Genomic DNA, 27,615 nt, shown 5'->3' on the forward strand with positions numbered 1-27,615 from the left:
TTTTTTTTTCTCCCATGTCCCCTGGGGGGCTCCGTAGTTAAAGGATCAAAAGATATTCATTTATCACAGAAGAGTAAAAAAAATTAAAAAAAGGTCAAAACCGTGTCATCTTTGACCAATCCAGTCCTTTTTTTCCTTTGCTTTATGTCTCTACACTAAACATCTAACAGTAATTTTTGATCATTGCACTCTTTATGGGTCGTCTGTTTTAGGGGCAATTTTTGACTTTCAGGAAAAGAAAAAACTGGACACCCACCCAAATCACACACTGACCTGCAGGATGTGTTAAAGAAGGCCAGATTTGAGCCACGCTGCGTGGTGAGATTTTCAAAGCCCCTCCTGAATCTTTTAGTGGCCACAGAGCAATAATAAAGGCTGAAGAAGGACACCCCCCTCCTCCTGCACTCAATCACTTTTTAGATCAGAGTGAGGATTCACAGCTTCCTCTCCTCCACAGTAAAGCTTTAACTCACCTGGATGTTCAGGCTGAGCTTCTTCAGGCGTTTGAGGAGCGCCTCTTTGTTGCACGGCACAAACGCCTCCATGTGGGAGTAGATTTCTGAGCGGACCTCGGGAGGCTGCTCTTGGACCTGCAGCTCAATACTGAGAGAAGGGAGAGAAAGTCCAGATTGTCAGAAAAGCGGTAAAAAGAAACAAAAGAGACGAGACAAGAGAAAAGACGGAAGTGCCAGAGGAATGAAAGCAGGGTGATTGAAATGAGAAGCATGTCATTACTGAAGAAAATGAAAGACGGACAGAAAACAAAACACTTAAAGATGGCAGCAGCAGAGGTGACGAGGGAAATCTGCTTCCAAAAAAGAAAAAAGAAAGAAAAAGGGAAATGGAGAAGAGTGTGCTGGGATTTGGCTGACGGTGATTTAAAAGCTGTCCTACTCACTCCAGGAGAATGTTATTCATGTCCAGGGTGAAAAATTTCTTCCTGCCCTCCTGATCAAACTGCCGCGAAGCCTGTGGGAGAAAGGTTGAGTCAGCATAGAGCACTGTGCCATACGCTGTAAATACATATACAACACTGCAGTGTGCAAACACTCCTCTACCTCCACACAGCTATACATGACTCTAAATATAACAATAAACCTGTAAGCAATTATGGTTAAAGTGGAATTTGAGCTCAGCTGAAAAGTGTCGATGTAACTTTAGCACAGACCAAACGACTAAAAGAACAACATGAAGAAGAGTTACACTTCCCAAACAACAGCATGATTTGGTGTCATTTTTGGCCTGTATTCCTTGTGTTTAGAAAGTGTACAATTTACTCGATCAATTAAAAAACAAAAAAACCTCACTCTTGCTGTGATGTTACTGCAGAAAACCTCTCTTCACTGCCCTGCTTCTTACTTTTCAGTATTAGTTATGACACCAGATTCAGCTGCAGTCTACACTAATAATGCTCATAGCCTGTTACTTCTCTGCAAGCCTGTGTGGCCACCAGCAAAGGAAAAATAAAATATGTGGGTTCTTACAGCGCCGAACACCAACCCTGTCCGTGACCTGAAGTCAATAGGAACCTTACTGTATCAAAGTCACCATATTTTTTTAATTGTTGATTCAATTCAAGTTTTAATTATTAAGCACCAAATCACAACAGCAGTTGCCTCAAGGTGCTGCATATTAATAATACAGAGAAGATGACAACAATCAGATGAGCCACAATGAGCCACAGTAGGAAGGAAAAACTCCCTTTTAACAGGCAGAAGCCTCCAGCAGCACTGGGCTCTGCGAGGGGCAACCATTGGTAAGAGCTGACTTCACTATAGCAGCTTTACACTGGGTGGCTTGCTCCTTAAGCAAACTTTCTTCTGATTGGCTGCCCCTCACAAACAGGTCTAAATAGCAGGTAAGTGAAGCTTGTGTGCCATATAAGGGATATCTGCTCTTTCTGACATCATAAAGAGCCAAGAGCAGAAAAAAATATTGAAAACAGGGTTTGGAGCAGTGTTACAGGGATTACTTGGACATACTGATCTCATTATTTGAATCTGTGGCTATGTTTTTAAGTGCTGTCTGTGGTAACCGTGTGTATAGAAAATTTAAAAGGAAAGCATAATAGGTCCACATTTAAAGAAAATACTCCCCTCATGTTATCTTTGAATCAACAACAAAAACAAATATATTTTACCACTATTTTTATTTTTCCCCTCTGGCTCAGTCTGCTCTTCTCCACCTCTGAATGCATCAATCCTCCATTGTTTTCCTACCTCTCCTTACATGTTTACCAACATCTATAAAAAGATGGGCGGCTCTCAGATATAAGAGCAACGAGAACATAAGTATATGTTGAAGAGGTAGTGGTGAGAGGTCTGCTGCTGTTTTAGTTACATAAAACCCCCTCAGGGCTCAGCGTTGAGCCACATTTCTCCAACGCTTTAGAGACTTTTCTCTCCGGACTAAACAGAAACAATAAACATCCTCTGCCACTTCCTCAACTGAATGGCATTTGTGTTTAACTTCAGTGAAGAGGTTTCACAGGTAATTGCAGTCGCCCACTAACAGCCTACAGCTGACTCACCACCCGCAGGTCCTCGATGCGTTTAATAAGAGGAGCAGGCAGTCCATTGGGAAGCGGAGGCGGCGAAAACAGTCTGCTGGAGGGCCCCGGGCCACGCCCTTGGCCACCTCCTCCTACCGCTTTATGAGTTGGCACACCGACTCCCAGTATGCCATTCTCTCTGGCTGTCGCCATGGCGTGCTGCTGGTCGGTGTCCAACAAGCTGAAGTCCAGGTCGCCCAGGAGGTCCTGTAGCTCCTTCTCGTTGGCTGAGCCCAGCAGTGACATCACAGCGGGGTCCGAGGTGAGGTCTGCCAGTGAGAGGTCGTTGGCGGCTGTGTTGTCCTGCAGGTGGGTGGAGTTAGAAGATAACAGGTGGTTCGTTGTATTGCCAGAGTGGGGCTTGTTAGCCACGCTTCCTGCCAGGCCAGAGTGAGCCATGTTGGGGTTTCTTTTCCTCATCTCTTCCTTCTCGCGGGTGAAGCGGCGGAGCATGGTCGCTAGATACAGAGAGTCCTTTATCAGCTTCTTTCTCTTCTTCTTCTCCGGTCGGTGGAGGCTGAGAGCTGTGACTCTGTTGAGGGAAACGAAAACATGATGACTGCAGTGCTTCTTAAAATTTTCTTTCATTCAGAGCCCAAACAGGTCACACCTACAATTTTCAGTCAATCATTAAAAAGAAAGATGGACCCAAGCTGAATTTATTGAAACTAAGGTCAGCGACGTTCATCTTTTTTCTTCTTGATGAATCATTGACCAGTTTCACTCCATTTCCCCCTGATTGTCTATGCTCCCTCTGCCGTGACTCTGTGCCCCACATCACTGTTTCAGAGCCACTGGATTACATCCACATTTGTATCCAAAACATATAAAGAAGAACTCAAAGAACTATCAAAATCACAAAACTCAATAAAATATCCATGCTGGTGTCATTTGCAGTGACAAAGGCAGCTTGCTCAGGTTTCTCAAACCTTGAATACAGCCTCATCTGGCTGATTTACATTCACAAACATATCAGGGGCAAAGTTAATCAATATCACTTTAATTCAAAAGTTCAACATTCACAGAAAATACCTACAAGTTCAAAGAGACAGTCAAAAAAAAAAAAAAAAACTTTCCAAAGCCCAATTCCTTATTCTCAAATCTTTCTCACCTTTACGCTGCTTTAACAAAAGGTCATGAAAGTTGCACAAAAGTCATTTTAAATTAAACTTAACCATTTTCTTGTAACTAGTTTTCATTAATGTAGCTTTGGAGGAAGATGATGCCCGTGCTCTTAATCCCACCTTCTAAGCTCTGATTAGCCAACTGCCTCTCCAGCTGCTGCAAACAACCATAAAGGGGTTGCAGTAAACCCATCTGAATGCTTAAGCAAATCTGAAATGTGGGCGGCTGTTTTGAGGTCTGAAACCAGGCGAGTCCACTCCATTTTGAAAAATCTTAAACTCACCGGCCCACGTAGGACAAGGCACCAATAACGATCTTTTCACAGACAAACTGAGGCATCGACACGTGCTGACAAAGACAGATATGAGGCAAAAGTGTGGGGATTCAATGGGATTAACCTGCAGTCTGCTCTCAAAGGTCTGACACACATACACTCCCATATATAACATCATCCATTTAGCAATGGCACAATGGCAATAGCTGTGGCTATTTTTAGACGTAGTATTCAGGATGGAGGGTTGTTGGAGTATTCGGCATATACGAGCATAGATAATGGAGCATTTCCTAGAAGGTGGCTTGCTTGTCACAGCAGCTGCGAGCAAGTCTCAATAAGCACCCCTGCCTCGTGATAGACGTACGAGAGCGTCCACAGAAAAGCAGAGGGGTGTAATGTCACACAGCGTGGCGGTTTGTTAGAGGGGTTAAGAGCACACAGATGCCTCGTTGCATATTTGTGGTGGCCCACAAATCACTGGGTGTCTAAAAAGGTCAGGAGAAACAGCCTGTCCATATATACAGGAAGAGACACATCTTCAGAATAAATCACCTGATTAGGAATATTTTCTGAGAGCTGCATGCAAAGCGATGTCCTTCAATTCAAGAGTTTTGGCTTGCTCAGCTTTTCATAAGCCTCTCATTGAGCTTAATAATAAAAACCACACAAGCCCCGACACAAACGGACAGGGAGTAATATTACACAGCCACGGTTCTCACCCCTGTTTGGGTACTTTATTCTTCTTCGTGCTCTTCTCCTCCAGAGCGTTTCCTTCTTTCTTCTTCCTCCTCTTGATCACCTGCTCGCTGTTGTCATTCAGCTTCTGAAAAAGCCACAACAACATACGCTCATTAATTCAGATAAACAGCAGACAATGACTGATAACGAATTCGGTGTGAGCAGCGCTCCGTGCGGATCAGTATGCTCTTATTGATGTGTTGAGTGATGCTGTCAACACTGTATCTTGCTAACCCAGATGAAAAACGGGCTCTTGCTGGATGTTAGGACTGCAGTGTCACATGGTCTGATAAGTAGAGTTCAGTTAACGGGGTTTAGCTCAAAGTTTGAGCACCTTGCAGTCGCCCTGGGTCATTAAACTTGGTACAGGCAGATTTGTTTTGTGTTTGGGAAATAAAAAAATAAAAACATTAAAAGCTACATTCTAACATCATCACACCAACATGCTGACGCGAACCAGGTATGTTTGTTTACCCTTTAAATTTCATGGCAAGAACAACCTGGGAACCAGACAAAGCTGACGTTTCATTTCCTCTGCCCCGCCGCCCGCCCGCCATGTTTTTATGGTGACTGACATCTTGGTGTGCTGTAGTACATTTGCATTTTTCCATCACTCTGAGTTACGTCATGCATTTCGTTGCCGTCCTGATAACATGAGACTCGTGTCTTTGTCCATATTAATTGGCTACGGTACGGATTTTAAATCAGCCAATCAGAATGTGACTTAAGTGCAGACTTTCAGTTTTAATTGAAGGGCGTTTACGACATGTTTAAGTGTTTATTAATTAGAGAATTTTTTTGGTTTATACAAAATCCCCCTTATTATTATTATTACTACTATTACTTCATAGCTTTTCACTTTAAGAGATGTGAGTATAAGTAAGAGAGGCCATCATTAAGTGGAAAAAAAACAAATAAACCTGTCAGACTGGTTTAAAAAATAAAATAAAAATTTAAGAGCAGCCAATCTACAATACAGTACAAAGGATGAGTGCACTAACCAGCCCAGCGACACCAAAAGTCCTGAAAGGCCACAGAATTATTTCCATGGTCAAGAAAAAGAACTTTGCAACTTCTAACCAAAGTCAAGAAAAACTTTCAAGCTGGTGCTTGAATCATTGCTAAGATCTACAATCAAGAGATGCCTTCATGAACAGAAGATGCAGGAAGACCAATTTTGACTTTGAAAGGAAAATCTCTGCACTGCCTGCACACTTCTGAAAAAGAAGAATTATTAAATACAAAACTGAATGCCAAACGACCCACAAACAGCAGTAAGTGAAGGGGACTGCAGGAAAGGCCTAGCAGAGCATCTCAAGAGACAAAACGGGATTTAGTGACCTCCATGGATGTCAGTTTGTTCAGTTACTTTTGACTTTGAAAAAAAAAAATCAGAAACACTTAAAAAAAAGTGTCTGTTGATCCTTAACAGTAAATGCTAAATTTGTGTTAATCCTCTTAAATCAAACTTAAGTCACATCCTGATTGTTTGGTTTAAAATCCATTGTGGTGGTGCACAGAGGCAAAACCCAAAGACTGCCCAGCAGGTTGTGGACCTAACGCTATGTTGCAACTGAGTTTCTTTCTTTGATGCTTCATGTTTTGATTTTATTTGAATTGATTATCTGCACATTGTTCTTTTTTTTCTTTTGCTATCAGCCTGTCAGTCACCAGTAAAGCACTCTGAACTGCACGAAACACGCTACAGACAAAGTTTACCAGCGGAGTGATCCAGCAGACTTTGAGGCGTAAAGTTAGTCTTTCTCTTTTAGGGTTTTAGTATTTATTTAACAGTTTATTGTTGCATCTGGATTTTAATGGTGAGGGTGTATTTATTGTGCTGGCTTTCTTATCTTTAAATTAAGAACCACTGAAGGTCTTAATTTATCACCCTTTGGAGTCGAATTCCATTTAACTGACTCAAACACCGAAATATTGAAATATGCTCAGGTAGTCTCACCTTGTCCTCCTCTCCCTCTGATTCAGAGGCCGCTCTGAACTGCAGCGTGCCAGTGTTGATGTAAAATCCCCCCAGCTTTGTGGTGAGCGAGGCGGGCACCAGCTCGTCATACTGAGGAAAACATTAACAAAGGAAGACAAGTCTCAGTGTGAATTTACACGACTCTGGTAAAGAATAATGCCACTTGCACCGCAGCTGTCTGCAGCTTTAAAAACATTTTGAGTAACTGGTAATGTGTCACCAAGCAGCTGCTGGTCAGTGAAACTGAGGGTGTTAACTGTGAGCCAGAAATAAATAAATCAGTAAAAGAATCCCAATCCCCTCCGGGCCACAGATGAAAACAATTTTCCCATCATGGCACATATCAAAACAAAAAGGGGGAAAGAAATAAGTCAAACAGTGTGCAGCCAATTTGTGAGCAGAGAGGATAGCTATTTAAAAACACCAAGACAAATATCATATAATGGCAGGGAATCCATAAAAGAGCATAATTCTAGCTATTACAGCCAGACAGAGAGTGACATCCTCCGAATACTGAGTTATAAACACTGAGACAACAACAACAACGTATTCCTGTTTGGACACAAGGAGCACGGACGTCTTCATGAGTCATGAGGACTGTTTTAGACTGCAGTCTCAGGTTGGTTTAATAAAGGACAACTGTCTATCTTTAGAAGTGCCACTGAACGTACAGTTTGGAAACATCAAGGCAGGAAATAAATATTTAACCACAGAGGGATAATGTCTACCTCCACACATCGAGACCAAACAGCAGCAGTTCAGGAGCGTAACGAGGACATCAAATAAATCAGCAGATAATAAGGGAGCGAGGAGACTAGCGTGCCACATTATTATAGAGACAAACTCAGACACTCCACTACATGAAAGTCTTAGAAAACAGACACACGAGAGGGAAAAAACACCTCGTTAGTCATGAAGAAAGGAATACTCACAGCCTCAGAGTTGTCTATAAAGGGGTCTGTCTCATCGTAGCCAAACCCAATATCGATCAGATCTTGCATTCGATCCTTCCTCTTCTTCTTCCCCACGTTCCCCTAAAACGTTTTTCATAGAATTTAATTTTCATTTATACGCAGAACACAACAGTTTTCTTCTCTGTAATCCTCACATAACCCGAAACCATAAAACATTAGCACAGTGAGAACTGAGGAAATATTTGTAATACTTTTGTTTTTGGGACGTTTGGCGCTCTGATGAGTGCAAACAAACACACTTGGACCCCCACAGAAACAAATCCAGTCTGATGGATAAATCACTTCACCTAATTATTTTAAAAACAAAATCAACGGATAATTTGTCTTTTAACTTAAAGATATATGGCACAAACAGTAATAAGCATGAATATTTCTGTACAGTTTATTGCTTAAATATGAAATATCTGCCACAAAGACCCTGTAGTGCTGAAACCTTAGATAGAAGCAATAATTCACTCGAGGTTTGACAGTTTTTTCATTACAAAACAAGAGTCTGGAAATACCAAGCATCCCATAAAACTTTTGGAAATAAGTGTAGCTTAACTTAAACTTAAAAACCATAAGTTATTAAAACTAACACTAATATGTTTAACTAATAAAAATTAGTGACCATCAGCTTATTGGCACACACATATCTGTGCGTGAGCCGTTGAGCTACAGAGCAAGAAAAACATTATTAAAGTGGACTTGTGCACAAAAACTTATTTACACTACTGAAAGAACACTTTGCTATCCATAAGTCATAAATTTAATGTTAATACCTCAAAACTTCAACTCTGCAATTCAAAATGTCATTAATTTCTTCTAAGTTTAGAAAACCCACCTGGACATTTTAGGTAACAACCTGAAATTTTGATTTATATATGTTAAACGTTTATTTCAGTGGCTCGAACAAGCTTTGATTTCCAGAAAACTAATTTTCAGATCCATATTTTTAGTGCTAGAGTGTAGAGTAGCTTAGCATGATTCGCAGCTCAAAATAATCTTTGCTTATCCTTCCCACTTCCTTTAACCCAGTGGTTCTCCAACATATTCTGACATTCAGCAGCCAGACAGTTTGTGCTCCACACCACAATTTTTATTAATCAGTAATATTAAAAAAAAATCCAAGATGATTTTTTGTTAAATTAAAGGTCAATGGAGTAGGATCAGAAAGCTCTTTGGTTTTTCTTAATAAATAAATAAATAAATAAATAATTAATAATCACAATCATTCACTTCATATTTGTCACTTGGTTACCAGCTATACAGCCCATTGTTCAAGAACCACTGCTTTAAGTCGGCTTTCTTCTGATTGGCTGTCATTGACAATCAAAAGGTTTGAACCTCAGGTGGGTGGAGCTTCTGTCCCCACAGAGTTGTGTGGCTAAGGTGACCACAGTAGTTTACAGACACGTGATTTTATGAAACCTGTCCACATTTAATATCAATGTCCATGACTGTACGAGCAGACAGTATAATGAGGCCCTTTAACATTATTTAGAAACCACCACTAATTTAAAGATTTACTTTTCAGCTGTGAAATTTGATCCTCATTGAAAAATCCTACAACAAACGTGGAATTTTAAAAAAATAAATCAAACCACTCACATATTTATTTTCAAACTTCTTAGCCAGGGCTTCAACCTGGAGCCGCTCTCTCTCCTCATCATTGAATGGGTCATCGGGATTGCGGGCTGAAGTCAAACTTGGAGCATTATTCTTTGCCTGGAAGAAAATTTGAACAACAAAACAGTGAACAGGAATGATCGGACCCCTGGGGCAAAGTCAAACAGTTGCAGTGACTCAGTCCAATCAGAAATGTATCAACATATTATCACAGCAGCCTTAAATAAGTGAACAGCTGCAAGTGAGTGCTGGTACAAATGCTCAAAATATTCCCAACACGGTGCTGGCAGGACTACTGTTTGGCCCCGAGTAAGAAATATTTAATTAACTTTTGGTTTATAAGCAGAAACCAGATGATCCAGATGTGCACAGATTGACAATGTGGCGAGCTTGTCTTTGATCTCACTGCTGACATTTGCCTCACTCCCATGTTACATCCTGGTACTTCCATCAGCAATGCTCTCTCATCTATCTATCAGCCGCTGCCAGAGGGCCAAACTGCATGTGGCATTTCCAAGTGCTGTAATGGCTGTGTGACTGGGCTGTTGCTGGGCAAGCCTGAGTGGAAAGGACACAGGTAGCAAAGCAGCACAAGACCAGCTTCATCCCTCTCTACATGTGGAAGAGAGGCGGGGGAGGAGGTCTCCCAGCCCTCTGATTTAAAAAGCTAGAATCTGTGAGAGCTCAGCAGAAGTTGGACGTGTTGGATTAAAAAAGAAGATGAAGAAATGCTGCTCTCTTTTGTGCTGGTCAGTTTCAACCACGCTATGCCATCGAAACACAAGGTGCACCCCCCTCTCCAGCTAACTTAGCAAACAAGTCCACACAAACACTTCCAAGAGCGATAAATTAACTCCGGCTCCACTCTCTCTCCCCCGGCCTCGTAATGCTGCTTAAACTCGGAGATCCTACCTGGAGGTTCTGGATGAGTTCCCCGTAATTAAACTCGGCGGACGAGCGGTCGTCAGGCTCGGACAGGGGCAGGTTTAGCCTCACGGTCGCCCTCTTTTCGGCTGCAGCCTTGTCCCTGTCGCCGGTTTTAACGAGGCGACCGTTGCTGGCGGCACCTCCTGCCCCGGTCGCTGCCTCGACCTCCCCGGCTCTGTCGAAGTTGAAGTCGGCCTCATCCTCCAGCCGCCGTTTCCTGGACTCCGCGGCGGCTCCAGCTGTGAAGGCCGAGAGGGTGACAAACTGCACTTTTCTCGGTTCGGCCATTTGGATGAGCTGCCTGCCTGAACCTCGCTCCGGACAGACAGCGACAGCGAGGAGAAGAGCTACTTCGCGAAACTACTCCAAATTGGTGGATTGAAGGCGGTTTCGCGGAGCTCCGACGGCTGCTCGGTGCCTACGCGGACGTTACAGCCTCCTCCGCGGCATACGGATTAAACTCCAGGGGATGCGACGCTCGGGGAAAAGTTGTTTTTTCGGCAGCTACTCGCATCCTCGATTTGCTATGGGACTGAGACATTCACAGGAGCCATCTTGGGTTTCGGGAGTAAATAAAAATCAGAAGAGAGAGGGGTCGCTGCGCCTGCGCGTACGCACTAAACGGAAGCACAGTGCCACAGGGGGGTCATCGTGTCCAATCAGCGCGTGGCCCGATCCTAAACCCGCCTCTGTCACAACAGGCTATAATCACAACACCATCAGTACAATAATGACCTTTATAAAGTGTGTGAGTGAAGGACAGGCTGTGTGGGGACTCTGACCGCGTGCCGTGTGCTGTGTACCGTGTTTGAATCCACAGCTCTCACCTGGACCTTTTCATTTAGTCTATTCAGGGGAAAAAACGCTGAATCGTGCATTCTTGCACGCGCTCACTCTCAAACATCAAATCGTAAAAGGGAAGAAGGCGAGCCAGATGATTGGCTGCTTCAGATAACCATCCTAAACCAGCTGATTTATCTACCTGTTGATGCACACTGTAAGCAGAATCCCAATAAAACGCGTGTTCACATATACTCTAAGAAAAGTATTTTCCTCCTTCCTGTCAAAGATAAGAGTAAATCCAAAATGCAGTTTTTAAATTATGATTTAATTTATCAAGGGGCCCTGTGTGGAAAAAGTAACTCCCCCCTAGTCAAAGGCCACTCCAAAACTAAAACTAAAATAATGTGGGCCATGATTCCTCCACAATGATGAGAAGCATTTATTGCCAGAAACACTAGACTGCAGTTCTTGCTGCCAAGGGTGGCACGAACAGGTATTAGGTTTAGGGCAGGGATACTTTTTCACACATGCCAGGTAGGTTTAGCTTTTAAAATATGTTTGATGAGCTGAAACACGTACGTGTGACAAATATGGGGGGAAAGTAGATAAAGTAGATAAACTGTTTCAGGCCTAAAGAATCCAGATGAAAAGAAAAAGTTCAATCATATACATATTTATTTTGTAGGTTTGGCTTTAGCCAAATTCCTCATAAGGAGTCACTGTGAGATGAAGTCAGAGTTTGAAAAATATTCTTTGCCTAAATAATAAAACTGTAAATAAATGAACACCTTTTCAAATCAAGGCTTTGTGTCTTCAACCTCTTAACCCTGTAATCCTGTATGCTTTTCCTGCATGTTTTAATCTTTTCGTTAATTTTTAGCATGACTATAATATTTATAGTTTTATATTTCTCTGTCTGTGAAGCACACTGAATTGTCTTTTGTCCTATACAAATATATTCGACTTGAATTGTCTTTCACATCAACACAATCAGCCTCTGCAGGTTAAAGGTGTGGTATGGCTTATGCAAATGGAAAACTTTTTATTTGAATGCAATCTTTCAAAGTCTCACTAAGTAAATGCAGTAAAGAGTAAAGTTTTTGTTCGTACTCTTCTGTAATCTCTGATAGCTGTTAAAGCTGTTAATTCAGCTGCTTTTCTGTCTGCTAGTCATCTCTGGCTTTCCACAGGGATGCCCCCGTAGATGTGCACATTAGTTTGTGGTCAACACCTCTCACATCTATCTTAATAAGTTTTTTGACTTGACTTGACATGTGGTCACATTTGTAAACTACAGCCAATCAAAATCTATGACAAAGTCTACCTACGACAGGGGGGTTAGGGATAAAAATGCACACGGTTACTGCATGGAAACCACGTCTCAATTAGCCTGCTGCAAACCCCCCGGGTAAAAGTTTGTTCCCAGGTCCCTGTCAGCCCCTCCCCACTTTTCTCACTCTGTATTGGAGGGGGTTGGGTGGTGGTCCTGATAGATTGCTTTGTAAAATTTGCAACTGAAACGGCACCTCGCTGGGTTTCACAGAGACCAGTTCAATGGTCACTGGTTTCATTTTGTGCTCTGTTTAGAGGGAGTAGCCCGATTTTGTCATTCTGGTCGAGATGGATCTGAAAATCATCACAGGCACAGAATAAAAGAAGAGTATGTTTAACCAACTGAAAGTAGCTTAGCAACCCGACAACAGGCGAGGACTCGAACCTTAAAAGTTAAAAACTTTTTGATGCGTCTTATCAAGAACTTTCTTTTTTTTGTGCATTTCCTGATTTCAAAGGCCTTAGTGAGCAATCAGCAAAAGCCCCAAATCCCATGTTGTGAAAGTAAAGTGGTAGAGATTAGGGTTAGGATCTGTGTTATTATCATTGAAGAAGACTCTGCAGAGGCAGGTTAAGGTTTAACTACTGACATTTCCACACGCTTACTGCATGTCAAAGATTTGATGTCACTCAGAAAACTGATTTTACTTTTAAATAAAACCAGAAAAACAAAACCGTGCTGCAAATGACTGAACAGAATAATTAATGATTTTAATAAAAATGTCTATTCTGGTCCAATACTGTAATCTATTACACGTTTATCATGTTAACAGAAGATGTTAATGAGGAAACTGGCCAACAAATGGGCACCACTCTTTTTCCTATTTTAACAGGAAAAATGAGTGAAGGAGGTGATGTCACAGACTGGTGTGAGTCACAGAGACCTATCAGGCCCTTACTGCAGCTTCATTAATAGCACATGAAAAGCACGTATTTTACCCATTTCAATATTTTCCTTTTAAAGACAGGTCTCAGACGAAGGCCAGGGTCATAACAGCTGTATAAAAGTGGAATACTGCCTGAAGTGAGTGCTCCTTTAACTGTTTATATGTGAGCCCATGCACACCATAGTGCAATGTGGAAATACTAGTTGTGCAGGTAAAGTGTACTTCAAATGGTGGACTTTTATGTAACTTTAAAAATTAAATTGTAGAAAACCTAAAGTATTTTTTCAGAGTTAATACTAAGACTGGAATCCTTCCTTCACTGGTACAGAGCACAGCTTAGCAGCTATGCTCAATAAACTCTTAGGAAATGTGCAACGTTTAGAAATAGCCACTGATGTTTATAGATGTTGACAGTATGAAGTGTTTAGTGTGTAATTTATGGTCTGAAAATGTTTACACACTGACATTTGTTTTAAAAAAGTTTAATCCAGTTAAATTATGTGTTAAATTTAAATACATGTACACAGAACAGCACAAAGAACTAGAGTATAGTAGAAAAATACAAATCCTTCTTGATGTGGGATAAATCATCAGTGCTGCTGTCTGCATCCCGGCAGCTCTTATCGTGGGCTTGGAGTCTTCAGTTCAGCACTGAAGGCTCAAGGCTGTCACGAGAGGAGGACTCTGTTGTCTTTGGCCCACTTCCTCATAATTCGGATGATGTACTCAACCTGGGGGTTTCCTGAATTTCGCAAGAGGGTCAGCACCTCTTTAAGAGTCTCCCTAGGGTGCAAACAGGATATGTGAGGATACAAGATTACGTAAAGAATGCACAATCTCTCATGTTTACTTTGCTTAAACCTCACACCCATTCCTGCAGATGGCACGATGATCAAAACTAAAACCACCCCACAGGAAAGAGAGACAAACATACTTGGGTTCCTTGTTTGCCAGTATGAGCTGAAAGACGCCGACACACGCCCCTCTTTTCCCCTCCCAGTAGTTGGAGGCTGGGTCCAGCTTCTCCAGTGCATCAAAGGCCTTCGCTGCGTAGTAGAACTGACCCATCTGAAACGACAGGCTGCAGTCATGAGCATCGGCACGCAAAGCCTGTTTACTAACTTCTTTAACTTCAGGTGGACTATTTATGCTCATTCCCAGCTCCATATTGTTGTTTTTGGACTTTAGAGTAGTTTTGTGTGATTCACGGCTTTTTTATTTCATGCCGGCCCCTTGTGCTGCCCCTCAGTTAATCCACTGTCTAAAACAAGCAGTTTGTGTCTCTTTGAGGCCCTGTGTCTTCTGATTGGCTGCCCCTCACAAACAGCAAGTGGATTCCTGTGCTCACAGTCAGAGCTGTGTCCCTAAGATGACCTTATTACAGATATCTCCTCTCTTTGACAGCAAGATGTTTAGAGGTAAGAGTCTGAAGTCTGTGAAGCTAAAAGTGAGTTTTTGACTTAGTGATGACCTCATTTATATGTAAGCATCCAGCACTCTGACAGTTACACACAGAAAATAAAGAAAAACACAGTAAGTCCACTTTAAAAAGATATCAAAATATTTTCGGTAAAGACTGCAGCTGCACAGCCTGTGAAAAATACCACAAAATCCAGCAGGCGGAGCATAAAAGGTGCCGTTTCTCCATTTAAGGTGACATTTGGGACTTCTAAAATACATCTGACATTTCTGAATTCAGGATGCAGGCATTCCTCAGAAATGTTACACAACTGAACTGAAGGACTCCTGCCTTCAGCAATAAATGAAGGCGTTTTAACAAGCGAGCTGCCACGTGTAGTCATGCAGCAGCCAGAATCAATGATTTACTCTCAGACAAACAAAAACATAAAATTACTGTTGTTGTTATGAGGCTGAGTATTTGCTGCTTTTCTTGATCTGATACCGTGACAGGTTTTTGTCTTGTCTCCATCTATGGAAAATAAATAATCAGCAAGTTACTCAATAAAGTATCAAATCATTAGCTGTGGCACTTTGTGTAAATTCATCACAAAAGGCAAATAAATATTCAAAGCAGGGCTGCGACTAAATACAAGTTTTCATTTCTTATCATTAATCTTTCCTTCAGTGTTTGGAAAGGAAACCACTAACTAACCACTAATTAATCAATCAATATAATTGATTCGTTTTCCCTGTCTACTTAATCTCTTATTCGGGGCTATGGTGGAGGGGCAGGAACATATCCCAGCTGACTAACTCATTTTCTCCAAAATCTTAAAATGAACCCTGTGAAGTCGCAGTTATGAGCATAACCCTCCAGTTTGTTCTGAAGATGAGCAAAAAAGTATTTTTGGAGCAATGTAAACACTTTTTTGTCCCCGGATTGCTGAGACTACGTGTTCTGATAGGATTGGGGTCATCACTGCTGATGAGTAAGATCTCACCGGGTTAAAACAGCCACCACATACAGCACAAGAGGAAGAGGAGGGAGGAGGATGTCACCTTGTAGCAGTCATTGGCAATGAGCTGGAGCAGATGGAAGGAATCTGAGGAGGTTCCCATCTTCAGGTAGAGCTCCCAGGCAAGCTGACCCTTCTGGTTCATTATGTCTGATGAGACCGAGATCAGTGTTCAATAACCCAACACTCACATGCAGTTTCAGCTCTTTTACATTCAAATATGGAACATTTTAAAGGCTGCGGGCAGGTTTTATTGATGTAGATTAAAGCTGAGAATGGAAGAAATTTCTTCCATCAGAGGTTTCTCAGAGCTGCTGAGAGAAACTCCAGCTGAGTGATGAGAGACCTTAAATTCTTTAAAGGCCTCAGGCTGGAAATGTTTGATTTGGGCCTCAGCCTCGGTGAACGAGTAAAAAGGGGCGCTCATTTCTATTTTCACTGTGTAAAGGTGTCTAAGAGCTTTTATGTGATCAGATGAAGATTACTGTATCCTTTTCATGTCTACCTAAAAAGGTTTCACAGATGTTTGTGCAGCTGGCAGCAGCAACTAAGAAACGGGATCATTTATGCTCCTCGTTTGGTTGTTACACACTTAGTTATAATATATGCAAAACTCCTCATCTTCATACTGAACAAACACCTTATCAGCAGAGTGAAATTAACAGATGGCGTTCTTGTGTTGGCAGCCGGCTGCAGTGAGGATTACTCTTACAGTTTTACTGATTATTTTTGACAGAATCAGCCAAGCCTCAGAAGCGAGGCTGCCATATCGTGCCATCGGCAACTCTGGCCATCACCAGTAGGCGGTAGGTGAAGTGTCTTGCCCAAGGACACAACGACCGAGACTGTCGGAGCCGGGGCTCGAACCAGCAACCTTCCGATTACAAGACGAACTGCCAACTCTTGAGCCACGATCGCCCACGATAGCATCTTTTAATCCTTCTGTGTCAAAGTCTAGCTCAGAGTTGAGCTGCCCAGGACAGATTTTCTTCTGTTATGTTTTTGTGTGAATCCCTGTTGTGACAGATGCACTTTTTGTTTTATTGTTTAACTGGACTTTACCATTTACCATTTTACAAATACTGAACAAGCAGAGTAGGAGTTTGCTTTCTCAGGGTTTTCTGGGATGACCGCACACATACATGCATGACAAGTCTGCATATAGTATGGCAATGAGTCTATGCTGCTGACAAATCAGCAGCAAGTGTTTGATTGAAATTGGGAAATTTAATTTGGCTCTGACTGAAATCTCATTGGGGGGAGGCAACACAAATTCCCCTAAGCAGGAAAAACCCCGACTAGTGATACTTCACTGCACTCTGCAACAACTGTGTGATGCTGTCATGTCAATATGGATGGAAATCTCTGAGGAAATTCCAGCTTCTCACTGAATCTATGCCACAAAGATTTAAACCAGGGCTGAATAATGAAAGACCCCCTTATTATTGTAGTAGCAAAGTGTACCTAATAATGTGGCTTGTGACTGTAAATACACTGTATTACCGTTAGTATAACATCAACTATACATACAGCATTGTGCCAGCCAGCTGAGGTAAACGTAGTCATTCTTGATCTTTTCACTCTGAATGAGCAGAAAAACCTGTGAACCAAAAATTAAAATCAGTAAAAAGAAAAAGGCCAACAATTTATTCACAGACACATATAAATGGCTGCTCAGTTAGCGCACCTCTTCTGCCTCTCTGTAGTTGCCAATCGCTGCTTTTGCCTGAGCATAGTTGAAGTTGAATGTGTCATCGTTGTAGAAGTAACCCTGAAAAAGAAAAGCACAAAAAGGACGAGTGCCTACGTGTTCAGAAATAAAACGAGTGTCAGCCTTGTCTTGGTAGCACGAATCACGGAGGAGAAAACACACACACACACACACACACACACACACACACACACACACACACGAATAAATGTAAAGCACCACTTGTCATCTGAAGTGGCACTTCTCCCCCAGCGTGTGGGCGAGTGTCTTTTTTTTTTTACCTGAATAAAAAAATAAATAACACTGACTCTCCACTGCAAGCGAGCAACACCAACCTTGACCGAGTTGAGATAAATGAGAACGTCTTCAAACTGTTTCAAGAGAAAGAAGCAGGAGGCCATGCACTGTCTGCCAGGAATAGTATCTGAAAGGATAGAAAATGTAATACACACATGCTAACACACTTTCCTCAAATAATAAAACAGGTCAGATTTCTGTGGGGCGTACCGCACTCGCTCGCCGAGCCTCCGACCAGCTGAAAGAACTGCTGAGCAATTTTTAAGTGATCCCTCTGAAACACGAAAGCACAATTGCACATTTGTCTCACACTCGGAGCCATCATTTTTGTTTGCATGTAACTCTTACAGAAATACTCACTGATCCGATTTTTTGTCCTAAAGCAGCGTTTACCACTCCTTTCAAAATGTACTCCTATTAAAAAAAAGAAGATCAGAGTGAATCATTTGATCCATTGTTTCATCGCAGCTTCAAAGTCCGTCAAAATCCATTCCAACAAGTAAGGGAAAAAAACAAAACATAAAAGGAATACAAAAGCCAAACACGTCATGAGTTTCAGATTGTTCAGATCCAGGAGACATTAAAGTGCTTTTGAAGATAAAAAAAATAAACTGATCAGAGGAAAGAAAAATCTCCTCGAGAGCTCTTAAGTGGGAAGAAAGAAGAAGAGTTTTTGTTAGCAGGATTTATTTAATCTGCCGGGGTTGTTTTTGTTTTATTGGGCATTTTCTTTCCTGTAACAAGACCATACAGTGACTTTAAAAATACAAGCACTGACTCTAAACCTAACATCAAACTTTAACAAATATCATATTAAAGTGAAACTGGAGAGACTTTTGGAGTGAAACACCACGATCAAACGTTTAAAAAGACAAAATTAAAACTTAACCTCACCTGAGGCGTGGTGGGGACCAAATCCTGGATGAGGTTATAAGCTTCCTCGACATCGTCTGTGAGTAGAAATGCGAGTATGTGAATGCGTCAACTCGATCAAAATCTGGTGATTAATACAGCTTTACATGAAATTAACATCTATTATCACTGAATAGTGATGCTGCACGATAAATTTGATGCTGCGAAAGAAAGAGTGCATCACGTTATGTTTGCCCATAATTTTTAGCTCCTCCAAAGGACCAATGAGCTTTTGCAAAGCCAAGGTGTACGTCACCCATTTATCCCCATTTCACAAGAATCGCTGATCCTCTCACAGTACTGTTCACTTGCACACAATTGTCTCCTAATCTTCACCCAAATTATGCTCATGGTCAGATTTGTCGCTTTATGGGCATTAATTTATAAATTGCAATAGATTGTGAGTCAGAGAAGCTATTGTATCACTAATGTTTTGGTTTGTTATTAGATGAATGGCATAATAAGTTAGTATTACATAGTGTGCCAATAGGACTGTGTTTCAACATACTTATGACACATGTTGTTCATCTAGACCAAGAACATTTCTGAAGCATAAATGCAGTTGTGGTTCTAGCTGCATTATAACATGGGCTGGATTGGTCGGACAGGGGTGAAGGACATTGTGTCTCGCGATCTTGTCTCTGATTTTTGTAGTTGACATTTGCCCTCTAAGTGTGAGGACATTGTTCTCAGTAAAAAAAAGGATGGGGTGCCCACTCCAGGTTGGGGAGCAGTTGCTGCCACAAGCGAAGGAGTTGAAGCATCTCAGGGTCTTGTTCACAAATGCAGAGAGGGTGGAGACTTTATCTTTCAGGAAAGACAGGTTGATGCAGTGTCTGCAGAATAATAAGGAGTACAGGGCTATGCTGCTGATTTACTGATCGATCTGCGTTTCTACTTTCACTTGGCCATGAGCCCCGAGTAATGACCCCCACGGCTTCCATAACAGAAGAAGGACTAACAGATTCCCAGGCTTGAGGCCTCATTCATGTTGCACTCTGTACTAGTATACCCTGTCTAATCCCTTGTTTTGCCTGTATTAAAAAAAACAAAAAAACAACAACAACAACAACAACAACAACGTTGCAGTGAAGTGGCTACACACCTTGCCTGAGATAGTAGATGACCAGGTTGAGTCTGGCTTCAGGGAGCACATCAATCAGAGGAGGCAGTACCTGCAATGCACCCTCCCCACCACGAAACACCACCTGCAGTACACAGGGATTCAGAGTGTTGAAGTGTAGCAGTCACTAGTGTATGCGCACACACACACACACACACACACACACCTGCTCACTTACAGCTGAAGCTTGTGGAGAGCTTACCAGGTTGTGTCGGATAAGCTCCTTAGCAAACTCAAAGGAGCAGGAAGAGATGTCGATTAGGTTCTTCAACTCAGCCTAAGGGGACCAGAGCACATGCACACACGCACACACGCACACACACGCACACACACACACACGTCAAACCTACTAGCTAAAATCATCTAAGAAATAAAAAGGGCAACCACTCAAGTGTAACAGAGCAAGTAATTTAAAAAAAACAAAACATGAGAACAAGCAGCTCAGCCTCACACAAACGTTAGAAACTGTTGGACTTTTCATGCTACTGTAATAGCACATGGTGACATGTAAAATGGGTAAAGCTAAAAAAGATTAATTTAGACTTTTTATCATTACCCCTTAAACCTTCTTAATAATAACTCATTACACAGTTACATTCACAACAATAAAGATGAAGAACCACCAAAGTATCGACCAGGACATGCAGCTCGGTACCTCTGCTGCTTTGCCGTTATAAAGTCTGTAGTGGTTGCAAGCCTTGAGGTTGAGAGCAATAGTGGAGTCGGGGATACTCTGCAGGTACACGGCCAGCACCTCTTGGGAGACATCATAGTAGTCCAGCTTGTAGTAACACAGAGCCACGTACACTTTCAGAGCCAGAAAATCTCTGAAAAGACGAGATTTAAGATAAAAATGACTTTCTGGCTAATTTTGTCTTCTTTTTTTAACAAATATCTTAATAAATAAAGTTCTCACGATAATCATTATTATTAATTATTTTAAGCCTTCAAACACCAAGGCATGCAGACTGTTTCTACAAACATTTGTGAAAGAATGGGATGCCACCTGTGCAACAAGTCCACTTGGAAGATTTTAAAGGTTCTGTGATCAAACTTGCCAGCCGGTTGGAGTTTGCAGGTCCTCTCTGTTGTGGGGTTCCTCCCACAGTCCACAGACATGCTTGTTAGATTAATTAGTGTTTCTCAATTGGCTTTAGGTGAGTGTGTATAATTGTCTCTTTACGTGTCAGCTGTTTGGGATGTACCCAGCCTTTCACCCAGACATCACATCTATCCATCTGCACATGATCACAAAACAGCCCATCTTGGCAAGATAAAATAGTGCTCACATTACATATAGAAGTCTACACTGAGAGACAGTTATGCATTTCAAAACAACACATTTTCTCACACCTAGCAAATGACAGAAACTTGTTTTCTTGTGTCACGACTGTAGATATACATTCTCATTTTTAAATGAGAAAGTTGAAAAGGATATTTTAAGTTAACTGTAAATCTGAAAAGACTAAGATTTGAAGGTCTGTGGAGTGAAGTCTGTATCAAAGGGGTCACTCTCCCTTTGCACTGTACCCACAAACTATGTGGACAATATCCAACGGTAACATCTAAAAATGTTTAAATCAGTGAGATCAGACATTAAATGGACTTTACTCTGCCAGCTCCCCAGTACAAAATCCTGCACAACAGCTTTTATCTTCCACATGTAAGAAAGAGAAACCCCCTGACAACAAATATTTTTTACAAATCTCTATTTTTCAATAATATATTTTTAGTGAAGTCAGATGGAGCTAAAAAGTCATTACAGGAACCAAACAAACACAATCAAGGAAACACTTAAGACATGAGGACTGGATAAATGCAGTCCAGCTGAGCCAAATGAGGCACATCGAGTGTTTCAGAAAAGTCGATTCACGAATCTTCTCAGCACTAGTTTAAAATCTTTGCATTTCAGTGTCAGCAGTCAAAGGAAGTAGCGGTGCTCAGAGCTGCTGGCAGCTGGCAGATCTTGTACTGTCAACACAGTGAAACAAACAAGCAAAAAAATAAAAAACCACCTCAGCTGCTCACATGTTCCAAAGCCATGAATACATAATAACTCTGCAAGAAGAGGCAGGAGATGCCTACTGAAATCAAAGTATTTTCTTTTTCGCATCTGGATGCTCCAAATACAGCACAGTGGTTGGAGAAAGAAGGCTCACCAGGTCTACTGCACCGTCAATGGCACTATCTGTGTGTCTGCACGAAGTGTCAAAGTCATAAAATCTAATACCCCTCCATTAAAAGACTCTCACCTTTTAAGGGGTTCCTGAGATGAGCTGAAGTACAGCAGGAGTGTGAAACAAATGTCAAAGATTGAAAGGGAAGGAAAGGCACAGACCTGTTCTGCAGCAGAAGGCGTTTATAGATGTCTATGGCCTCCTGATAGTGCGAGCGCATGTAGTGGATGGATGCCAGGCTCAGCTGGTCCTCTGTCACATCCTCCAGGTTCTGGTGGAAACTCATCAGCCTCTTCTCATCATTGAACTGAGACGATGATATGAAGACAACGGACACGAAGGGAACAGCAATCAGAGGTGTGATCGCTTCTGGCAGCTGTAAACCTTCATGTGCTGAGCAGATCGTTTTCAGACATGCATTTTTTTTTATATCATTTCTATTTTTTTTTTTGGTAATTATTCCTGTGTTGTGATTGACCAGGGGTTAAAGTGGGATCTGGCAGATCTGGAGTAGTAGTGCAGTTTTAGGCAAAGAATTGCTTAGAAATAACACTTGTAATTATTTATATTGTAACACTATTAATCACTGTTTTCTTTATATAGTTCATTTCATTACACATAAACTCATAAACTGTGCTTAACATAGAAGATAAAAACGGGTTTACAATGATTTGTCTTTGTGTTCAGACTGTGATCAGCAGACGTGTGCTACTCCAGCTCTCTGGGCTGGCTACTGGCTACTCCGGGGTTTAACGCTCTTTGTGGATCACTTCTGTGCAGTAGAGCTAGCAACATGCTCATCATTATACTAATATCTGTATGCATGAACATAGATGAGAACTACAGCGGGACGTAATCGGGGTGAGTGAGTATTCTGTGGCATCAGCTGGAAGCAACGCCAAGCAGCACACGAAAATCTAACTGGCTTTATATCATCCTTAGATTTATCTACTAATGGTTCCAGCTCACTTTAACTCCTGGTTATAACTAGCTTTAATATCACTGGATTCAGATCACTGCACAGGAATCATTTCTGACACTTCATTACTGCCAGAGCCAAGCACACTTTCAGCTTCAATATATTGCAAAGGTGTACTGACTGAGTAAAAACTGAGTAAGTGAGTGCCACTGATGACTGTGGTTGTAAAGACAAGGGAGAGGGCAAGAAAACATGAATCAAACTCACAAACAAATCAGATGTAGATGAAAAAAACTTCAAAATCAGTGTTGCGTAAAAGAATTAACATGGTAGTCAGACAAAGCACAGAAAATACATAAAAGTGTGATAATAAAGGGATAATTTTCAAACCTTGTGAGCCAAGTGAAAAAGCAGCCTGTTTTGGAGGGGGGACATAGGTGCTAGGGAGAACAAGAGACACCAAATTCAGTTAGACAGCAAACCACACCAGAACAAGGAAACCATTCATTACAACATTACCTAGCTCTCAGTGGTTATATAACAACATCAGGACACAGAACTCACACAAAGAATGGGCCGTGGCTTAAATGCGAGGTAGTCTTCAATCACACAGGATAACTTATTAAATCTTATCAGTAATCTCTGTGTACATCAAGTTTACACTCTTCAAAATAAAAGCCCTTTAAAAAAATCCTGTAAGCTTTTTTTTCAATGAAAGGCTTAAAATATACACTAAAACACACAAATACCAAATCTTACACAAGAGGAGCATCTTTTGAGAACAAACTGGTGCGCGACACATTAAAATTAACTTGGTAAGAAACAAACAAAATAAAATGCAAATCATATTTATTGTCTATTGGATCATTATTCATTATTCACAGCTTTCTGATTGGCTGTCTGATGCTGCACAACGAGGTTCTCACACCAGACACTGATTCTGCAAGGACGGTGATCTTAAAATAAAGTAAATACAGTAATCCTGAGTTTCCTTAAATGTGATGAAGCAAAGAAAAAAAACAAACAGATCAATGATTAGTCGTTGCAGTCTTTTTTTATAAAGCAATAAACTGCATCGCCACTAAATCCTCACACGCTGATAACCCTTCTTGCTGCTGCAGGACAGTCTAGCTGAAGTATATTGATTTGGACACACAGGAAGGGTTTCAACATGTTAGATGTCACTAAACGTGGTCAAATTAACCTTGACTCTGTAATGTTCGATCTATATGCAATACCTTTGCTTTCAAAAGCTTGCCATCAACTGCTGAACCAAGTAAGTACACATTTTTATATTAAAGCAGTTGCTGCTCTTGGTAAACCAAACATGTCCCAGTCTGGGACTCTACTTGTAACAGTTCCACAGAATACTAGTGCACGTCTGCCCTTCAGTGACATTGTACACAAATATCTGCCTACCCTTGGATGCAGCCTCCTCTGCTTCTTTATAGAGCCCCAGAAAAAACAGGGCACAGGCCAAGTAGACCCAGACCTCAGCAGGACACTCAGGTTTGTTGGTCATCGACTTGTACTCCTATCAGGAAATGGAAAGAATATAATGGATAATCAAACATTACCCTACAAAAGCGTTTTGATATGTGAATAAAGTATTTGGGGGCTGTATCAAGGAAAACACGCGCATTCACACTCATGTACAACAAAAACTACCTCCATAGCTTTCTTGTAATCCCCCAAGTGAAAGGCGCAGTACCCAATCCAGAGGTCTGCATCCTCCTCTCTCTCGCCAATATTTTTCTGAAACTAGACATGACACAGCAAGACATGAGCAGGTGCAGCAACACCGTTTGACGTTTCACAAATCAACAGTCTAAACAGCAGCACTACTTAGCCTCTCATCATGGAGTTGTAAGAAACTAAGAATATACTGTATACTATATTCTAGTTTGATCTGCTCACACAGTCGTGACAATCTAATAATACTCTAACTTATCTCCCCATAGTCAGGGTTTGCCATGGGGGGGAAATGAGCCTTTGGAGAATAGCTATACACGCAGGTGCAACTGGTCAGCATACACTCACCAACATTTCATTAGGTATATCTGTTCAACTGATTCTTAATGCAAATAATCAGCCAAATCACATGGCAGAAAATCAATGCATTTAGACATATTTAGACAGGCAGACATAGTCAACAGTTTCTGAATTTCAAACTGAGCATCTGAATGGTGAAGAAAAGTGATTTAAGTGACAATGAATGTGGAATGGTTGTTGGTGCCAGATTGGGTGCTCGGAGGATTTCAGGAATTGTTGAACCTTGAAGCAGATGTAGTGGTCTGCTGATTCTGATTCTCACGTAAGACCACACTGCACACACAGTGCAGGTCAGGATTCAGTTACTTTTGATTTAGGAATGCATAAAATCTCATAACTGTTCCATCTAGGGAAGGGTAGCCCTTGTGAAAAGCATTAAATATGCTGTTGATCCCACATGTGCAAGAGTTCGAATGGGAAATAATCGAAAATGAATCTACTCACATATAAAGTCCTGAATTATCAGGCCTTTGGGAGTCAATGGATAGATATGCAAAACTTTGTGTGCCCATCTTCAATTTTAAAGGCACATTGTACTTACATTTGTCAATAAACTGACACAAATCAATAGTGCTAAAAAAAAAAAGAGCTGGAGATGCAGAGAATGACAGCTGAATGGAGGGAATTTTTTTTGTCTATCTAAATTTAAAAAAACAAAAATGCGAAAAAGTTACACTGCAGGAGGTTAAAAAGTGGAGAGCCTCATCCAGAAACACATTCTTTGTGTATCTTATTTGTTTGTTTTTTCCTGCAAAAGGGGAGTTCTTCCTCCCCACTGTTGTCAAGCGGTTGTATATAGAGGCTCTTCTAAAGGTGGGGGTTCTCCCTCTATAACTGCAGGGTCTTTACCTTACGATATGCTGAGCAGAGGATACCAAAAGATGTGTACTGAGTTTTTCCTTAAGTACCTCTAACAACGTCAAGGCTCCCAGGTAGTCTCTCTGCTGCAGGTATTCCTCCAATCGGGGGAGCTTGCTTTTATTTCTTTTGTTTTTCTCACCAATGCTCGTTGATGTCTCTCCTCCCACGGCTGGTTTGACCCGAGAGAGAATCTACCGAGGAAAACAAATTTACTATATCGAGTTATAGCACAGCTTCTACCTAAATGGTGGGGTTAGGGTTAATCGGACCACCAAAGGAACGGTTAAGCAAGGCAAAAACAAGCAGAAATATATAATATTATAAGATATCAGAACATCCCTGGCGTTAAGTTTCCAAAAACATCAGCTCACCATTTCGATAAGTCTCTCCTTAGCTGAGGCTTGATTATCACTAACCCAGGTAACGTTTGGTGTTAGCTACGTTATTGCGTCCGTAACCTTTTACCATTTAATGGTCACTGTTGGTTTAATTAGTCATTAAAACCTCACAACGGGGTAAACGACAACTAAATTCTCTTACGGCTCTGCCGTGATTTAAAAAACAAAGAGAGAGAGAGAAGAAAATAACAAGTTTTACGCTGTGGCGTGGTGTATTTTCTACTTAGATGTCGATAGCATTAGCTAGTTTGTCGTTAACAACGACATGGTTAAAAGTTTCCGCTCGACGACTTTCAAAATAAAAATTACGACCACTAGGCTTCACAATTTAACGAGACTGTTTAACATCTATTCAACGTAAACTGTTTAACGGAGGCAGATTGTTTTCTCCTCTGAATAAGCCGAATACAAAGCTTGTAATATCGGGAAAAGGAACATAATACCATTTTGTATTCAATCCGAGTTTGCTGTTAAACAGGAAGCAGCACGGTTCTTCTACGTCTAGCTTGACTCAATGGTTTGGTCTTAGTTGCTTAGTAACCGAGTAGCGAGCAATGGCTGCGCCGTTTCATTGAGTTGGATTTATTCAGTACGTTTATTAAAAATAAAAATAGAAACATAGATATGGATTCCAAACCAAACAGAAAAAAATCAACCACTAACTTATCTTTTACTGCCTTTTAGTATGGTTTGTCACTTATCCTCAATTAATATTAGTATAATTTCCTCGAAACGACTCGTGTGCGCCCCAGTGGCCTAATGGATAAGGCACTGGCCTCCTAAGCCAGGGATTGTGGGTTCGAGTCCCATCTGGGGTGGAACATTTTCTTGGTATTTGTAGGTTTATCGTTCTTTAAGATACGTTTCACTTTACACAGTCATCATTGAAGCTGAGTGCAAACATCACAATAAAGATGAGTGATTCTCACTGCTTGATTTTTCTTTCTTTCAAAGACGTACATACCCTTTATACAAAAGTATAAAACATTATAGTATATGTCATGAAATTAAGTTAAATGAATATCACTTTGGACCAATGAATCTTTAGGTTAAGTATATGAAGTCCAGTTCACCGTACAACAATCAGCATTATTCTCACTTCAGCTCAGCAATGTTTATATAATGACAAATCAAAGAAATAATCCTCTGAAAGCAGTTTATCTTTCAAGGTAAGGACATAACAACATTTTAGAAAGGAAGCTAACAACCCAGGAATCCCATAGTCAAACTTACGCACAATAAGGAAACATAAAGAACATTAAAAAAATAAAGAAATTACCTTTTAACAGTAAGAAACCTGCAGCAGAACAAAACTCAGGGAGGGGCAGCCATCTGTGACTGTTTGTGTGGGGATACAATAAGGATGTTAACTGTAAGACACAGCCGCATTTGTCCATGTGAAGCTGGGAAATACTGAGAAAAGAAAAAGTTATATACATCATAGGACATTGACTGGCAAACTCAATGAAAAGCAAACTCCAAAGCAACAAAAACACAATTATAAATGCATGGCTTGAAAGGCAAATAAGTTATTTTGTTTAAATCAGTCTCTGAAGGCTACCTAGGTA

General features: G+C 41.1%; 2 protein-coding genes and 1 non-coding gene across 5 annotated transcripts in view; 1 reads left to right on the forward strand and 2 right to left on the reverse strand.

Annotated features, from left to right (window-relative positions):
• Positions 1 to 10,751, reverse strand: part of ubn2a (ubinuclein 2a) — a 20,797-nt gene extending 10,046 nt beyond the window's left edge. For both annotated transcript variants that reach the window (XM_042225754.1, XM_005934479.3), the window contains exons 1-8: positions 10,164 to 10,751; positions 9,234 to 9,350; positions 7,602 to 7,703; positions 6,649 to 6,759; positions 4,670 to 4,773; positions 2,531 to 3,083; positions 899 to 969; positions 474 to 603 (exon numbers count right to left, since the gene is read on the reverse strand). In XM_042225754.1, coding sequence (XP_042081688.1) covers positions 474 to 603; positions 899 to 969; positions 2,531 to 3,083; positions 4,670 to 4,773; positions 6,649 to 6,759; positions 7,602 to 7,703; positions 9,234 to 9,350; positions 10,164 to 10,466 — 1,491 coding nt within the window. In that variant the 5' untranslated portion in view covers positions 10,467 to 10,751. The remainder of the gene's footprint in view (positions 1 to 473; positions 604 to 898; positions 970 to 2,530; positions 3,084 to 4,669; positions 4,774 to 6,648; positions 6,760 to 7,601; positions 7,704 to 9,233; positions 9,351 to 10,163) is intronic.
• Positions 10,752 to 13,660: 2,909 nt separating this feature from the next.
• Positions 13,661 to 26,594, reverse strand: ttc26 (tetratricopeptide repeat domain 26). Of its 2 annotated transcripts, none has more exons than XM_005934471.3 (18): positions 26,491 to 26,594; positions 25,697 to 25,840; positions 24,405 to 24,497; positions 24,156 to 24,270; positions 23,127 to 23,176; positions 21,979 to 22,124; positions 20,296 to 20,467; positions 19,843 to 19,917; positions 19,623 to 19,725; positions 18,500 to 18,555; positions 17,966 to 18,019; positions 17,816 to 17,879; positions 17,644 to 17,732; positions 17,285 to 17,368; positions 17,128 to 17,197; positions 15,641 to 15,747; positions 14,115 to 14,248; positions 13,661 to 13,963 (listed from the first exon to the last, which is right to left on the reverse strand). In XM_005934471.3, exons 1-18 carry the CDS (start codon positions 26,491 to 26,493, stop codon positions 13,849 to 13,851), a joined length of 1,674 nt encoding a protein of 557 aa, XP_005934533.1. In that variant the 5' UTR covers positions 26,494 to 26,594; the 3' UTR covers positions 13,661 to 13,848. The 2 variants fall into 2 exon arrangements, with proteins under 2 accessions (XP_005934533.1, XP_005934534.1); XM_005934472.3 differs by lacking the exon at positions 26,491 to 26,594 and adding an exon at positions 26,021 to 26,396.
• Positions 26,595 to 26,792: 198 nt separating this feature from the next.
• Positions 26,793 to 26,865, forward strand: trnar-ccu. Its single transcript has one exon. It is a non-coding gene; the product is annotated as a tRNA-Arg (tRNA).
• Positions 26,866 to 27,615: the final 750 nt, after the last annotated feature.

Source organism: Haplochromis burtoni, unplaced genomic scaffold (genome assembly GCF_018398535.1).
Source record: "Haplochromis burtoni strain Fernald_Lab_line unplaced genomic scaffold, NCSU_Asbu1 Contig_181, whole genome shotgun sequence".
Classification (NCBI taxonomy): domain Eukaryota; kingdom Metazoa; phylum Chordata; class Actinopteri; order Cichliformes; family Cichlidae; genus Haplochromis; species Haplochromis burtoni.